The sequence below is a fragment of the Enhydra lutris genome, unplaced genomic scaffold (genome assembly GCF_002288905.1).
Source record: "Enhydra lutris kenyoni isolate GAN:26980312 unplaced genomic scaffold, ASM228890v2 scaffoldscaffold33, whole genome shotgun sequence".
NCBI classification, from domain to species: Eukaryota; Metazoa; Chordata; class Mammalia; order Carnivora; family Mustelidae; genus Enhydra; species Enhydra lutris.
In genome coordinates this window covers 24,267,406-24,284,664 of record NW_019154117.1, presented here as the reverse complement: position 1 = coordinate 24,284,664, position 17,259 = coordinate 24,267,406, and the positions used below count along the sequence as shown (strand labels likewise).

Here is a 17,259-nt window from a genome sequence, read left to right as displayed (position 1 = left end):
AACAGACAATTACCTCCTTTTGTAGTATCATTCTGAGCCTGGATGCCATGATGCAATGAATTATGAATGGCAGAAAGAAGATCTGCTGCTTGAACCATCAATTTTTGAGCTTCTGCAACAGCACTGGTCTAGCAAACAAATCACCAAAAACATTCTTACATATTCTTTCACTGAAAGATATACATTAAATAGGAAAATCCTATAAACAATAATGAAATTAAATATCATAATGACATCGGTTTTCACAACCTATTCACTTAATACAAGATGCTCAGATCCTGTTAGGATAGAATTTTTTTTTTAATCCATTTCTGTTCTTGTAAGAGCCGTTAAAAAATGATAGGAAACATTTCTAGCTTGTTCTGTTCATCTTATAGTTTAAAAGCTGAGTTGCAGTCAACTGGAAAATTTCAACATTTGTACTGTGCCATTCATAAATGTGAAAATAAAAAAAAAACACACAGGAAAAAAGAGACTTAGAAGTTAGATCAATGGTAGAGGTTGGATTTCTACTCACCACTTTCTAATTATCCACAAATTAGTCTGTAATTGACTTAAATTAATGCAAATACACATGAAGAGAAAATATTTACCATCTAGGGCTTTTTGGTTCTACACAAATCCAACAGTTAGTTATTGAACTGAATGAAAGAAGAGGTCTACCTAAAATTCCCATTTTTGCTTTCTCCTTTTCAATCCACAAAACAGGACTACATACAAGCAAATTCAGTTTCTATTATTATACCACTAGTAAGTAATATAAAATATTTTTCTATTTCAACAACAGACACAGTTATGTTATGGAGCAGAATGTAAATTCATGTGACTTTCTGAGAAATTATCTAATACCTCTAATATACATAAATATCTCTAATAACTCTAAATATCTCTAATATAATACACATAAAATATACCAAATGCTGAATGCTGTATATGTGTGATTGGAGGCATTTCACTAGAAAAGTCTCAGAACTAGTTCAATAACACACTACGTCCTGCCCCCCACCAAAAGCCCACTGAAATAGATTAAATGCTCTTACCTCTTTCTTAGTAAAGGCTATAAGCACTGTCAGTAACACTCGAGTGAATTTCACTCTGCTGAATACGGCTAAACACTGTTGGTGCTAAAAAATAAGAAAGGACTAAAAGTTAAAAGATGCAAAGTCTGTCAAAGGAATTTCATTTTAAAATATAGTATTTTAAGTCCTAAATTTCAATGTTAATAACTTACTATATTACAAACACCTTCACTTACAGTCTTTTAAATGCCTGAAAATTGAGCTGCAGAAAATAAAACAAAGCCTGTTCTACCGAAATAGAAATATAAAGTAAAGCTCCTATATCAATGGGATGGATTTTTTCTTAAGTAAGAAGTTAGACTATCATCTCAAAAACTAATTTAATTAGCATTTTAAACAGAATTGATGAAAAGATGCTTTAAGCAGAGTCAGAAAATTAAGGCTCTCGACAAAGGATTAGTACTTTTCATATTGTCCAAGCTCTTGAGTTTTGCCACGTTTTGATATACCATCTGTAAAAAATAATTTTTCTTCCTACCTCACAGGAATATTGAAGAGTTTTGAAATCAAGTATTATTATTCTATCAAAACAAATACAAGGGAAATAAAATCCCTTGCAATGTCCAACTTTTAAAGAAATACCTTAAAAAGGGCTTCCATAAATTATAACGCAGTTCATAAAACTACAACATTAAGAGGTAGACTTCTCTGATATTATCTACCAGAAAATAAGTTCAATTACTTCTAGTTCAACTTCTGGATCTCTTTCTTCTCCTTGTCGACTTCGAGTACTCTAAAATTTTAAAAAACGTGAATTAAAATAAACACAAACTTGTAAAATATTAGCTTATAAATATACAAAGTGCTAAATCTATTTTTTGAGTACATAGGAATCCATTTTTAAGAAATATATTTGGAAGAAGAAAGTTGTATCTAGTATTTATTTTCCTATTAATACTATATATAAAAAGTCCATTTTGATAGAAATTATTAGGATCAAACAGAAGAAAAGGGATTAAAAACAGCAAAAGCAAAACAATGAAATAAGATAAGTACATGGCACATGGTACTGCTTTCTTTTTTAAAAAGGATGTATTAATTGAAAGTCTCAAAGCTCTCAAAACTAACCGTTAGAAAAAAATAGTAACCTTTACACAAATCACATCATAAAGTCACACTGTAAATACAGATTGTTCTATACTAATATACAAAACTTCTTGCATGAGTAACAATATGACTGACTATTCTGACAACTGTAGGGCAGTTACTACAACAAGATACAGCAGAAGACCTGGGTTCTAGCCCTGCGCTGCCGTTCCTAGTGGCATGCCCTTCAGTACACTCAGTTTACTTAACTCTTTTAAGCTGTATTTTCCTCACCTAAATCTAGGGCACTGAGTACATTTTATTGCCTAATTCACTGCTTAATTATAAATATCAGCTAAGGCAATAATATAAAACTGCTTTGACAACCATGTTGTGTTATCCAAGCACAGAAGAACGGCAGAAATATAACTTCTTCCCTTTTTAAAAAATCTCTGTGAGAACCAAACTGTTAGCGCCATCTGGCTGAAGGACTTCATTCATAGAAGTCTTTCACCAGATCTGGGATACTGAGGTCGTCTACTGTGTTGCAGACTTTGTAATAGCTGTTGAAGAAGATCGTCCTTACCTTTGAGGAACTTAAAATTCCAGATTATTGCTATTCTTAAAGGAGCATACTATAATTCTAAAACACTGGCAAAAATACTGAAAAATCTTCAAGGTTAAATTTTCAGTACTTGAAAGGGACATTAATTCACCAGAAACAACTGCTGTAGCTGTTTTCAAGTTAATTGCAAAAAAGGCAGAGCATATATAAAGCAAGTTGGTGGCCCTCCCTACACTAGCTGTTTGTAATTAGCTAAAGTTAATGACATTTAGAGGAATGTGAAAATCCTATACCAAAGCAAAGAGAAAAGAAATCTACCTTTACTCTTCTTTGCATGTCATCCTCCACATCTTTTAGCATGCCTAGAAAGAGAGACAATGAGTTTAAACAGGAAACAAATACAAATACAAAACTTGTATATCATCTTATAAATGTTTTACCTGTGACTCGAAGGTCTGTCACACTGTTAGCCATTTTAAATCCATAAGTCATTGATTGAAAATCTTCCTGTATGGGAAAGGAATAATTAGGCCCTTGAGTAGAAGCAAAACCTTTCATTACATTCCTCTTGCAAAATCACTATTTGCTAGTCTGAACACAGTAATGAAATGTCATCCTGCTTGTCTAAATAGTGCTATCATACACCCGTACTTTCCCTACTGCGTATCCTTAAAACACCATATTCTAATGCTACCTCCACCTTTAATTGTTTGCCCTTAGACTATTTAAATACACTTGCATTTAGTATGTTCATATGCAAAATAAGGTTAATGTTAATACCGGAAAGTAGTAATTCGCATTTACAAAGTATTCTTGTGTTCACAAGTGAACAGTAAATACACAGTAATTACCACATGATGATAAGTTTGCAAGATTTATAGAAGACTTACTTCAAAAATTATCAAATGCTTGTTTACACACTGTTAGGCCACAAAAGTGAAGTCTTCTCAAACAGAATTACTCAAAGAGATAGCAAAAGCATATTTCCACTTCAGCCTCAATGTAAAGAAAAAATCATTCATATATACAAGGATTCCCACCCTCAGTCATTTAAAATACTACTGAGACATTAACAAATTCAGTAGTTCGCTAGACTCACCTTAAAAACTGAATTTAATATCATTTGGCTGATTCAATTAAGTTACCAGCTCTACTAAAAGAATGTTTCTGATGAATTATAATTCTTATAAAAATGTATATAGAAGGGGCGCCTGGGTGGCTCAGTGGGTTAAGCCTCTGCCTTCAGCTCAGGTCATGATCTCAGGGTCCTGGCATCAGGCTCTCTGCTCAGCAGGGAGCCTGCTTCCCCCTCTTTCTCTGCCTGCCTCTCTGCCTACTTGTGATCTCTACCTGTCAAATAAACAAAATCTTTTAAAATATGTACATAGAAGCCTAATATACTGGAATAACAGGCATTTGCAGCAGTAGCCAGAGCTATGGCAACATTTCTGTGGATTCTTAACAAAAACATAACTGAGTACACAATCCATATCATGTACTGTATGTTATGAACAGACAGAGGGGGGAAAAAAAACAACAATGTCTCTGAGTTCAAAGAACTGTTGTTAGTGGTATAGGACTAAAGGATTGGGTCTTTTAAAAATCTCAGATTGTATTACAGAGCTATAAGCTTATCCTCTAGGTAGAGTTTATACTCTATCCCTACTTGGTTGCCAAACAGGATTCTCAGGTTTTACATGTCTAAAAAGGAACTCTCCCAGTGTTTACAATGTTGCTAGCGAGCAGGGAGAAGGAAAAGAGAATTTCAAGCAAACTCCATGCCTAGTGTGGAGCCCGATGCAGGGCTTAATCTTAAGACCCTGAGATCATGACCTCACCCCAAATCGAGTTGGACACTTAACCAAGTGACCCACCCACCCCTCCTCTCATTTTCTCACGCCTTGTATCAAACCATCAGAAAACCCATTAAGGGGGCGCCTGGGTGTCTCAGTGGGTTAAAGCCTCTGCCTTCGGCTCGGGTCATGATCCCAGGGTCCTGGGATCGAGCCCCGCATCGGGCTCTCTGCTCAGCGGGGAGCCTGCTTCCTCCTCTCTCTCTGCCTGCCTCTCTGCCTCCTTGTGATTTCTGTCTGTCAAATAAATAAATAAATCTTAAAAAAAAAAAATTAAGTCCGACCTTCAATGTCTCATCTAAGCATAACTCCCACCTTTCACAGTTATCTCCATCTAGTGAAGTCACCACCCCCCTTCACTTCTACAGCTCTTCCACACAGGTTGCCCCACCTTCCACACTTGTCCCTGCTACAATTTATTCACTGCCAGAAGCCAAAGGGGTTGTTTTAAAATAACTCATTTCACATCACTTCCCACTTAAAACTTTTCAGTTGTTTCCCTGCTCACAGGAAAATCCAAAACCCCACATGAACTGAGATCCCCACCACCCATTACCATGCAGATCTGGCCTCCCTCTCCAACCTCAATTCCTTCCACCTGCCATTCTTCTCCACATTCACTGCACTGCTGTTACACAAGGATTCTTGTCATCCTTCGGACACATCAAAATATTCTCCTCTCAGGACCTCTGTACTTGCTGACCCCTCCCCACAAAGTTTCTTCCTAAGATTTCCAGAGCCTCATCCCTCCCTATATTCTAGCCTCTGTTCCAATGTCAATTTCTCATATGGAGGTTTGCCCTGTACATTCTAAAACAGCACCCTTCACCAATCTATATGCCCTCTCCCTGCTTCATTCTTCTTCACACAACACCTGACATTATGTGTTTACTGACACACTGACCCTCTCTCCCAAGGAATGCAAAATCAATGACATCAAGGCTCTGTTGTATTCACTGCTTTATCTCCAGGGCTTAGAATTATACTCAGCACAAAGTACTGTTAAAAAAATATTTGTCGGAGTTTGGTATGTTGGGTGACCGACCCTTGCTCTCCAGCTCCTGAGTTTAAGCCCCATGTTAAAAAATAAAAAGTAAAATGCTTTAGAAAATAAAAATAATATGTCAAGTGAATGATGACCTACTGTACGGCACAGCCGTGCCTCGTCATCTTCCTAAGTAGATCAGTTGACTACAAGATACCTGGGGGAGTGGTGGAGGAGACAGACTATGGCAAGCTGAAAAACACACACTTCATGTAAAGAAAGCCAGCCACTACTTATCCTGTTGAGTAATGAATGCAAGGCTAGTGTTATTCAGTACAAAAAAAATCTAATGTAAAATCCTCCAATTTTTAAATGTTACTAATTTTTAAAAAATTAAGACAACACTGTGAAGACAAAACACTTCACTAAGTCCTATCTATGCATTGCTTTTCATAAGGCGTCTAAGGAAAAACATTTATGCGATAGAATATCACAGATCTGTGTAATAAATAGTCACCTCAGTAATAAGAACTTAATCTCAGTCATTGGAGGACTGAAGCAGATAAGTTATATAAACAGATGCTACCATTAAAAGATCATTCTTAAAACCCTGTAGATTTAACAAGGACAAAAGTCAAAGTCAAACCAAGGGAGACCAGCTACTGGACACCATCCAATAATGCAAGCAACTGGATTGAGATTATAACTGGAAATGAGAGAAGTTGTTGAAATCAAGATATATTGAAAAAGCAACGCCAACATGATGTGCCAATGAAGTGAATGTGGGGTATAAGGCAAGTTGTGCAACCAAGGATCATTTTTAAGTGTTTGGTCTGAGGAACTGGTATATAATGGTACAATTTATTGAGATAGGGCAGAAATGGAGAACAATTTTAGTTAAGTTTATAATTTCTTTAGTTATCCAAGTGAAGATTTTAGGAAGGCACTTCTGTGAGTCTGAAAGTCAGGGGAGGAATCAGGACTAGAGATATAAATTTGGGCTTCATCAGCACAGAGCTGGCATTAAAAGGTGCAGAACTAGAGGACATCCACTGAAGCAGAAGGTACAGGAGACCCCAGGAGTAGACCCAGCTATCTAGAGAAGCAAGCCCAAAAAATGGGCTAACCAGTGAGGAAGAAAACCAAGAGACAGCTGTACCAGGAAAATGAGGAAAAGGAACTCTTTCAAAGAGAGGTCACTTGGGTCTAATGACACCAGTAGTTAGAGAGCGAGAGGTAAGAACAAAGGATTTAGCAAGATGGGTATTATTAAGGACCTTGTTAAGACCAGCTTCTGTGCAGCTATACAAAAGAATGTCTAATAAGAGAGTGAGAAGAGATAAGAAAAATAAATATTAATTCAAGGCATTTTTTGCATAGGGTAGCAGAGAAATGACACTAGTGTAAGGAGCCATGGGATCAAGGGAACTGGGCTGTTTTAAACTGAATATTTAAGCATGATTAAATGCCAAAAGAATAATGTAGTAGGGAAGGAGACACTAATAATGCAATACAAAGAAGGATTAATGATTGCAGCAGGCAAGAGGGGAGAGAATCTACACAAGAGGCTGATCTTAGATTGTCAGGGTACTTGCATTGTCATAAGACAGAAGGCAGACGATGTGAGTACCAACACGGTTTAACACATGTGATTATGAGAAGATAGGGTACTTTGGCCCACATCTGATTCCATCTAAAATTTCATTAAGGTACAATGTAAGCTAACAGAGAGGAGCATTGGCAATGGAGGTTTTGAGAAGTAAAAGATGTGGAGAAGTCACTGAGAGGCTGTTAAAGAAAGCTTACCACAGAAGGATAAGGCTGTCTCTAGTGCTAAATGCCCATCTGAGATTTGCAGTCCTAAAATTAAAGTGAGAATAGACACACAGATGTGGGTTTTCTCTAGCAGCCGTCTGCTGTTTGGGTGCAGGCAGCAAGTAGACAGATGGTTGGGGTTCTGCCATATAAGTGACACATTATGATGAGATGAGAGGGGCAAGGGAATTAAGGGTGTTTGAGAAAGAATGATTTCACCACTGGACCATGAAATGAGGACACAACAGAACTAACAGAGAAAACTAAAGGAACAGCATCTGGGAACTGGAAGTCGCTATGGAACTGGAGGAGAGGAGGAGATGGTGAATCAGAGTAAGAAAGCCAAAAAGTAAGTGGTACCACCAAAAAGTAAATGGTAGCCATCAAAGGGTTGTATTTTTGAAATCAAGAATTTGGAGGTATAGACTAGTAAGGAAAATTTTCTCCTCACTTATTCATTTCTGAACCATTTTCTTTCAGACCACACAATGTGGGCTGGTATGGGCTAGGTACCCGGGGGTACAATGACAAAATACAATCACAGCCATTAGGGTGATGAAGACATCCTGAGAGGTAAAGCCCCATGTTCTTTATTGTATTTACAATGTCTTTACAATACTGCCAAGATATAACTGCAGAAAGTTATCAGGGGTATTTTATAAAACACAGCATTTAAAACATGCAGCCCCACAAAGAAATCTGGAATAATAAAACATTTACAATCATAACTGTAGTAGAATACCCAATACCAGTACTAAATGTGATTCCAACCAAACCCTAATCTTTACTGTACTAATAATGTAATATTCTAATAAAGTAAAAATTTTTGAACCCCTTCTAAAACAACAATTACCAATGTATATTGGTTACAAGTTATTACTGCTTTAAAAACTCATTTCACAGATAAAGTACTTTGCATAAAGATTTCAGGTGGTCCTGAAATGACCGGATTTTCAATCAAACCTGTGTACCTTCTATAGACTAGATACTGAGTAACACAATAAAGCTACAAGTAAGAGTAAAACATGCCCACAGATGATTCAGATTAAGACTTCAAACAAATTAAATGTCCACTAATTTACTGTATATATACAATGGAATACAAATGATAATAACAGCTAACATTATTAAGTACTATGTGCCATTTTACTTGAATAACTTTCAAGTTATTCAAATAACTTGAATAACTTCATTAACTCTCAAAATAATGCTCTGAGGTGAGGACTATTACAAACTATATTTTATAAATGAGGACACTGAGACATAGAAACTTAAATTCCCAAACACCACAAAGCATATAAGTGACAGAGAAAGAACACACATTTAGGTGTTATCAATCCCCAAAGGCTGTTTTTAAAATTTTTATTTTGAAAAAATTTCAGAATACAAAAATAGTACAGAGAAGTTCCATATTCTTCCCAATATTCTTCAAATGATAGTATTTTACCACATTTGCATTATCATTCTCTATACTTTTTCTTAAACATTTGAGACTAAGTTACAGACTGTGATGTCCCCTTACCTCTAAATACTTCAGTGTGATTTCCCAAAACCATAAATCACTCTCTTACGTAACCATGGTTCAGTGATCAAATTTGGGAATTCATGTCTCTTTAATATGGAGCACTTCCTTGGTCCTTATCTTCCATGTCCTGACATTTTGGAATAGTACAGGCCGAAGTTATTTTTTAACAACTACATCCCTCAATATGGGATTGCCTTATGTTTCTCTAAGATTAAATCCAATTTATGTTGTATTTAATAGGAATACCACAGAAGTGATGTTTTGTTCTTTCATGGAGCACTGTATCTGGAAGCACAACGTTGAATCGTCCCGTTATTGGTGATATTAAGTCTGGCCATTTAGCTAAGGTGGTATCTGTCATGTTTCTTCACTGTAAATGGATCATTTTCCTTAATTAATATCTTGTGGGAAGATACTTGGAGGCTAGGTACAAATCCTGTGCTTGTTATACTTCTGTTTAATAGTTTTAGCATCCTTTAATAATTCTTGCCAGAAATAATTACTCAAAACCTGTACTCTTAACATGATGCTATGCAGCCAATAAAAAACAATGAGGTAGCTCTCTACCTACAACATATTGGTATATACAGAAATCTATTTCCTATTGTCTATGGAAAAAAGTTGCAAATAGTTTACATAATTCCATGTTAAGTAAAATACATGTGTATACATATTACAGAAAATACTTGGAGAAATACACACCAAATGTGTAAACATGTTTACTCTTTGCCAGGCAAACCAGAACTTTTATAATTTACTTATTTTTGTATTAAAAATATGTTTGGTTGCAAATACGAGGAAAATCTGACTACAGTGACTTAAGTGATGCATACTTACTTCTATCATGCCAAGTAACAGGAATATCATAAGTAACCTTTCTGCTTCACCATCCTAAGCTCTGAGGCTGTTCTTAGATTTACATGTTTACAAAATGAAGCAGGATCTACCTCCAAACATCACATCCACGTTCAAAAAAATGACAGAAGGGGTGGACCATACCATTATTACTCAAACTGGCATACCACTGAGAGTAAAAGGGGATGCTATTAATAACTATTCCAGGATAAATGGTGCCAAGAAGGACTGTTTCATACAAACCAGTGTGTAGGCACCAGTTATAACAGAAGAATGTGTTAAGAAGGGCAGAGAAGAAAACTGAAGTCTGTATGGACAAGTCAGGAGACTGGGATCCAAGTCTAAAGATAAGTAGGACTTTCCCCTAAAAAGGAGAAAAGGCATAAGAGCCAGGAAGCACACCCTTACTGTCCTTTCCACCCTCACCCTGCACAGCAAAGCTATATATCCTATCATTACAGGTGCAGAATTTCACCCAGTAGCACTTGGGGCAATGCCTGGTACTAATTAAAGAAATAAATTAATTAAACAAATAAACAGATAGTATCAGTCAAGGACATTTTTTTAAAAAGAGCCAGATAATACATATTTTACATTTTGCAAGCCAAGAGATAAAATAGAGATATTATGTAGGTACTTACATATTAAATGTAACTATTTAAAACACAAAAAACAGGGGTGTCTGGGTGGCTCAGGCAGTTAAGTGTCTACCTTCGGCTCAGGTCATGATCCCTGGGTCAGGCTCCCTGCTCAGTGGGGAGTGTGCTTCTCCCTCTCCCTCTGCCCCAATTACCCCAGCTTGTGCTCGTGCTCTCTCTGAAATGAATAAATAACCTTAAATAAAAAACTTTAAAAAATTTTTTTAAAAACATAAAAAACATTCTTAGCTCCAGGGCCATAAAAAACATAGGCAACAGGCTGGGTAGGCCAGCAAGCTGCTGACTGCCAAACTTTGGTCCACAGGACTTCCTGAGGGTTTAGATGTGAGATATGAGACAAAGAGAAGAGTCAAGGATGACTCCAAAGTTTCTGTTATGCACAACAAGAAGAACAGAGCTCCATTTGCTGAGACTGAGAAGACTACAGAAGGAGGAAGTTCGGAGGGAAGGGGAAAACCAGCAGTTGCATTTTGGAAATGTGAAGTCTGAGATAGGCAGGTGGAAAATGTAGAATAGGCAGCAGCACACGTGAGTCTGAGATTTAGGGAAGTCTATAAAGTCTAAGCTGAGGATACTAACTTAGGATTCACTAGCAGAGACAGAATTTAAGTCTACGGAACTGCATGAGCTCATCAGGGGAATGAAACAGAGAAGAGGTGTAAAGATGGGGCCTGAGCCACACCAGTGCTTAGAACTATGCTGACCCATTCGGCCATCGCACAGCCAATTAAGTAGTGAGCACCTGAAATGTGGATAGTTCAAACTGAGATATGCTCTAAGTGTAACATATATACCACACTTAGAATACTTGTTACCAAAAATCCCCGTAATTTTACATCTCATTAATTTTTATGTAAATTAAAGTTACTTAACATATAATGTATTATTAGTTTCAGGGTAGAGTTCAGTGATTCATCAGTTGCATATAACACCCAGTGCTCATGACATCAAGTGCCCTACTTCATGTACCCAATTACCCACACCCACTTCCTCTCCAGCAACCCTTTGTTGCCTATAGTTAAGAATCTCTTGGGGCACCTAGGTGGCTCAGTGAATTAAGCATCCGACTCTTGATTTCAGCTCAGGTCACGATCTTGGGATCCTGAGATCACGCCCCATATTGGGTTCTGTGCTCAGTGTGGCATCTGCTTCTTGCCCTCTCTCTTCCCCTCCCCCTGCTTGCATGCACTCTCTAAATGAATAAATCTTAAAAAAAAAAAAAAAAAAGAGTCTATTATGGTTTGCCTGTTTTTATCTTATTTTATTTTTCCTTTCCTCTCCCCTTGTTCATCTATTTTGTTTCTTAAGTTCAACATATGAGTGAAATCATATGCTATTTGTCTTTCTCTGTCTTTCTCTCAGCATAATATACTCCAGTTCCATTCACATCGCTGCAAACAGCAAGATTTCCTTCTTTTTGATGGCTGAGTAATATTCCATGTGTATGTATGTGTGTGTGTGCGTGTGTGTGTGTGTATACACATAGGTATATGTATGTATATATCACATCTTCTTTATCCATCCATCCATCAGTGGACATCTGGGCTCTTTCCATTTTTTGGCAACTCTCATTAATATTTTATAAAAGATTATATATTGAAATTTTAGATATATTGGGCTAAATAAAATGTTACAAAAATTTCACCCATAGGCTACTAGAACATTTTAAATGATGTATATGGCTTGCATTCTATATCTATTGGATAGTGTTGGCTATCCAATTGATTAAGAATAGAGATTGAGATGACAATAGAGATAAAATAGAGAATGAGATACAATAGTGAATGAGATGACAAACAAGAACCACCAGTGGGGCAGGAAAACAGGGAAAAAGAACATCTTAAAAGTCAAGAAAATAATCTGTTTCAAGTATGGACTCCATGTCAAAAATCTGATGACCAATAAAGTTTAAGACCAAATATTAACCAATGGGTTTAGCAACACTAAGGTCTTAGATGACCATGACAATAAGGTTTTGGTGGAACACCATTCAAAGCCTGACTGGAGTGGATTTAAGAGAGAATGGAAACCTCTTAAGGATTATTGCTGAAAAGAACTGCATAATATGGGGGCAGAAGCTAAAGTTCTGTTATGCCAGGAAACGGTATTTTTAAGATTGAGGAAGAAAAGCCATGCTAATGTGTTGATGGGAATGATCCAGTAGAGGGACATATTCATGATGTAAGGGACAGAGGGGAGGATTGATAAAGGAATATTTTTTAATAAGACAGGGTATGGAATCCAATGCACAAGCAGAAGAGATCACCCTTGGATAAAAGATTCATCTAGACAGATAAAAGGGCCAAAGAACATAGGGCACCTGTGCAGATAGGTGAGATTACTTCCACTTATTTAGTGCAGTAGGAAGGTAGGTTTGCTTCAAGTGAGGACGGTAAAAGTGTTAGAAGTCTAAGAGGGAGAGGGAATGACCTAGGGAAGAAGCATTCATGGCCCATCTGAAGTTAGTGGTGATGAACTGAAAGTAGGACCAATCAGTGTAAATGTATTTTTCTCTAGTTATACTGAGATGCGCAAGTATAAAGGCACGGTAGATAGAGGGCTAGACTCAACCAGAATTGATGTACAATAAGGCATGAGAGTAAGAGAGCTGCAAGTACAGGAAAGGGAGTAACTGTCATGAAGGATGATGGATTTTAAGTCAATGACAGTCAAAAGGGTACTGACAATAAGAAAGTGATATAATAAACCAGAGTCCAAGTAAGGGTGAACTGCAGAAATCAGAACATAGGCAACATATAAACAGGTGGTGGTCTGAGAATAGGATACTTCAAACTGAGATCAGAAAAGGGTTGTAATGACCAAATCTAAAGTGTAATCATTAGAAAGAAAAATCCTAAAAGCTTCCAAAGAGAAAACATGGGTCACATATAAAAGGATCAGGATGGCAACACTAAAATTAAGAGTTAGTGGAGTAATGCCTAAGTAATTCTGAGAAAAATGATTTTCCAACCTAAAAATCTATTACAACCAGACTTTTAATCAAGTGTGAGGGTAGGAAAGACATTTTCAGACAGAGCTAAGTTCTCAAAAACACAATTCCAATTCCAACCCTGTCTCTCCCCATGGAACTGGAAATACTATACCACACAAAGTAATAAACTAAGAATATAGGCATGAAATCCAGATAACTAGACAACAAACAAAAAAATTTTTTGAAAGGGAAATGGAATTCCCAGGAGAATAGAACCAGGGATCACAGCTATACAGTAGACCTAGAAGAGAACTGATCCAGCCTGAAGCTAGAGAACAAAGGAGCTAAGAAGAATTAAAAAAAAATACATAAACTGATAGACTATCTGATGGTGTTTTATAATAATCGAAAGGGAAGAATCAAGGAGAAGTACACAGAAAACTAAGCAAACCAAAAAGAAGCAGTTATCATCTCCAAGAAAAATAAAAATCTGTATGAGAAAGGAAATGTATGCTTATACCACTCGGGCTCATTTGTCATTAGTATTTATACAATCACTATAAGGTCAACACTGAATAATGACTTAACCAAAACTGGATTACTATTGGGATACAGGAGGGGTTAATATGTGAATGTCAGTTATATGCTAAAAATGTGCTGATATATCCCAGTAAAAATTGTTAAAACTATAAAACTGTATAAAATAACTGTATAAAATTGTTTATATTTAGAAATAAGAATACAAGTCTATTATCCAGAAATATGGAGGGGTGCCTGGGTGGCTCAGTCATTAAGTGTCTCCCTTCGGCTCAGGTCATGATCCCGGGGTCCTGGGATCGAGCTAAGCAGGGAGCCTGCTTCTCCCTCACCCACTACCCCTGCTTCTGTTCCCCTTCTTGCTGTTAGGTGATAAGGAAGGAAGGAAGGGGCGCATGGGTGGCTCAGTGGGTTAAAGCCTCTGCCTTCGGCTCAGGTCATGATCCCGGGGTCCTGGGATCGAGGCCCGCATCGGTCTGTCTGCTTGGCTGGGAGCCTGCTTCCCTTCCTCTTTCTCTGCCTGTCTCTCTGCCTACTTGTGATCTCTGTCTGTCAAATAAATAAATAAAAATCTTTAGATAACCCTGTAGATACCGTTGCAAGATGTAGAATGCAAGACGACCAGTGGTTTGATGGGGAAATAGTGGTTCCCATTTTGTTGAGGTCTACAGGATATTATATTAAGACAGACACATGTCTCCAGTTCAGGAGTAAAATCAAGCAAAGACACATCTGAGGGCAAAATAAACCAGCACCTAGGAACTTCAGAAGCAGCCATTTCAAAGAAATGATCTGTTTATTACAGTTCATTCTTACTTATTCATTACCAGGTCTCTTAAGGACTATTCAATAGGCAACCAATTCTTTTTCTAATTATAAGACCAAGACAAACTTACTAGGAAAAACCTGAAAAGTTTACAGACAAGAAAACATAATTTTTCCAGCCCAGGAACTTTATATTTCTTTCCAGTCTTCTTTATTATCACACAGTTGGTTATACTGTGTGCTGTTTTCCTAACCCTTCAAAGTATATACTCTCCCATGATTTTTTTTTTAGAAGATTTTACTTGAGAGACAGGGTGCACAGAAGCATGGGGGAGCGGCAGAGAGAGAGGGAGAAGCAGACTCCCCAATAAGCAAGGAGACCTTCTTGGGGCTCGATCCCAGGACCCTACCTAAGATCATTACTGAGCCAAAGGCAGACACTTAACTAAGCCACCCAGGTGCCTCCACTCTCCCATGATTTTAGACATGATTTCACTATCACTCTGTATAATAAATTATGTGTAATAAATTAGCCATAATTTAATTCAAGCAAACCCTAATGGTGGCATTTTGGTTGATGCAAACTTTCACTATTAAAAAGTGATTAAAGTGTTTTTGCATAAAGTATCCACATTTAAGGCTGAGTTCTAAAGATGAATTAATTAGTTCCAGCTGTGCTAATGCATACTCCCACTAATAAAAAACCAAATGACAACTTACTGCATTCTTACCAATACTGAATATTCTCACTTAAAAATATATTTGGTAGATGAAAAGTGAATTATTTTAACTCTGTTTCTTGGATGACACAGAGACTAAATTTTTAAATGCTACTGTTATTTATTACCCTCCTCTAAGAGTAAGCTGCTTATTTTACTGCCCAGTTTTGGACTTCAGTGTTCCGTTTTATTTGAATGAGATCTTAACAAATACAGATAATTTTTGTTATCTAGATTTTTCCAAAAATTTTTCTATCATCTTTTTCCTATTGGTCTTTTCCTTTATGATCTCTCCCATTTGTTAAGTCCTTCATCCAGAGAATATGCAGAATTTCAATTATAATTATTTACATTACAAAAAGTTTATTTTCATTCCCTTTTAAAACAAACTCATCAAGGCACATAATAAAAACTCTAACAGCACACACAAATATATCCCAAGTTTCAAGATTCCAGTTATCTCATGTATGAAGATTTAACTACTTCCCATTTTTAAAAAGAAACCTATACATTTCTATACCTAACTTATTTTACTTTATTTTGGAGGTCTAATCTTACTTGTACACATAAGACTACCTCCTTCTTTGTAAAGGGTGCATGATACTCCACTGTAAGAAGGTAGCTTCATTTAACAAGTCTATGTTGGACGTTAAGGTAGTTTCTAGACCTTCATTACTACAAACAAAACTACAATTAATGTCCTTGTACATAAGTCTTTGTACACAGCACAGATCTATTTGTAGAATAAATCCCTAAAAGTGAATCTGCTGAGTTAAGTCATATATACTTTAACTTATGTTATTACCAACTGCTCTTTGTAACAGTTACGTGAGTTTATAATACCATAAAAATGTTTGCGTCTTGCTTACAGTGGAAACCTGAGCCCTAATAAATGTGGAAGGCATGCTAAAGTGAGAAAATCATCATTTTGCAGCCATCAAGTGAAGATTAGTCCAACCAAGAATCTATGGATGCTAAATATAGGGAAAGATTTTAATGAGCAGGGTATTTGTATGATCTTAAAGAGTTTCCCTATGGCAGGCTTACTATACACCAGGGGAGAAAACAGTAACCATACAGTAATTAGAAAACATCTTGGAACAAAATAATATCACCACTGAGTGGGTGTATGCCTTACCTGTGACAACAGAAGGAGGACACAGTATCACTTATATCATATTCCTACCAGGACCGCATAATCTAATGTAATCACGAGGAAAAACACACAAGCTTCAGTGAGGAACACTCTTAAAAAGACAAACTAGGAGAGGCCTACATTCTCCAAAGACATCAATGACATGGAGACAAAGAAAGGCTGAGGAACTGCTATAGATTAAAGGATACTAAAGAGGCAACTAAATGCAGGACATGATCCTAGACTGGATCCCAAACCGTAGGGGGAAAAAACACTAAAAAGGATATTGGTGGGTCACCTGACAGGAACAGAATATGGAGAGTGGACTGTTACTACAGATTCACTGACGTTGAGAACTGTACTGCAGTTGTGTATTTTAAGTACCTTTTTTCTTAGGAGATGCACACTAAGAAATGTTTGTGGGGAGAAGATAATAATGTATGCAACTTACCCTCTGCTGGTTCAAGAAAAAAACATACATGAGAGAGAAATTGAGAAAATAAATGGGACAATGGATTAATAGAGCTGAATCAAGGTAAGGAATATATGCTGTTCTTTGTGCTCCCTATAACTTGTTAATTTGAAATTAAAGATTAAAAAGAACGAGGCAGTGACTATTCATCTCTCACACACATAGCCCATGTGAATGCCTGTTTCTCACCCTCATCAATATGTACATTATACAAAATTTCTAATCTTTGCCAATAATGGGTAAAAAATGGTATCTCAGTTTTAATCTGCATATCTCTTAAGTTATGCACCTTTTCGTATGTTTAAAGGTCATTTCATTTTCTACAATCTTCTTTTTA

At 36.7% G+C, this 17,259-nt stretch overlaps 1 protein-coding gene across 2 annotated transcripts in view; it reads right to left on the bottom strand.

The window, feature by feature from the left end:
* The window catches only part of LOC111153484 (N(alpha)-acetyltransferase 35, NatC auxiliary subunit), a 91,452-nt gene that overhangs the window by 53,225 nt on the left and 20,968 nt on the right, over positions 1 to 17,259 (bottom strand). For both annotated transcript variants that reach the window (XM_022512526.1, XM_022512527.1), the window contains exons 7-11: positions 3,111 to 3,177; positions 2,989 to 3,032; positions 1,762 to 1,812; positions 1,041 to 1,124; positions 14 to 128 (exon numbers count right to left, since the gene is read on the bottom strand). In XM_022512526.1, the coding sequence (XP_022368234.1) occupies positions 14 to 128; positions 1,041 to 1,124; positions 1,762 to 1,812; positions 2,989 to 3,032; positions 3,111 to 3,177 (361 nt within the window). The remainder of the gene's footprint in view (positions 1 to 13; positions 129 to 1,040; positions 1,125 to 1,761; positions 1,813 to 2,988; positions 3,033 to 3,110; positions 3,178 to 17,259) is intronic.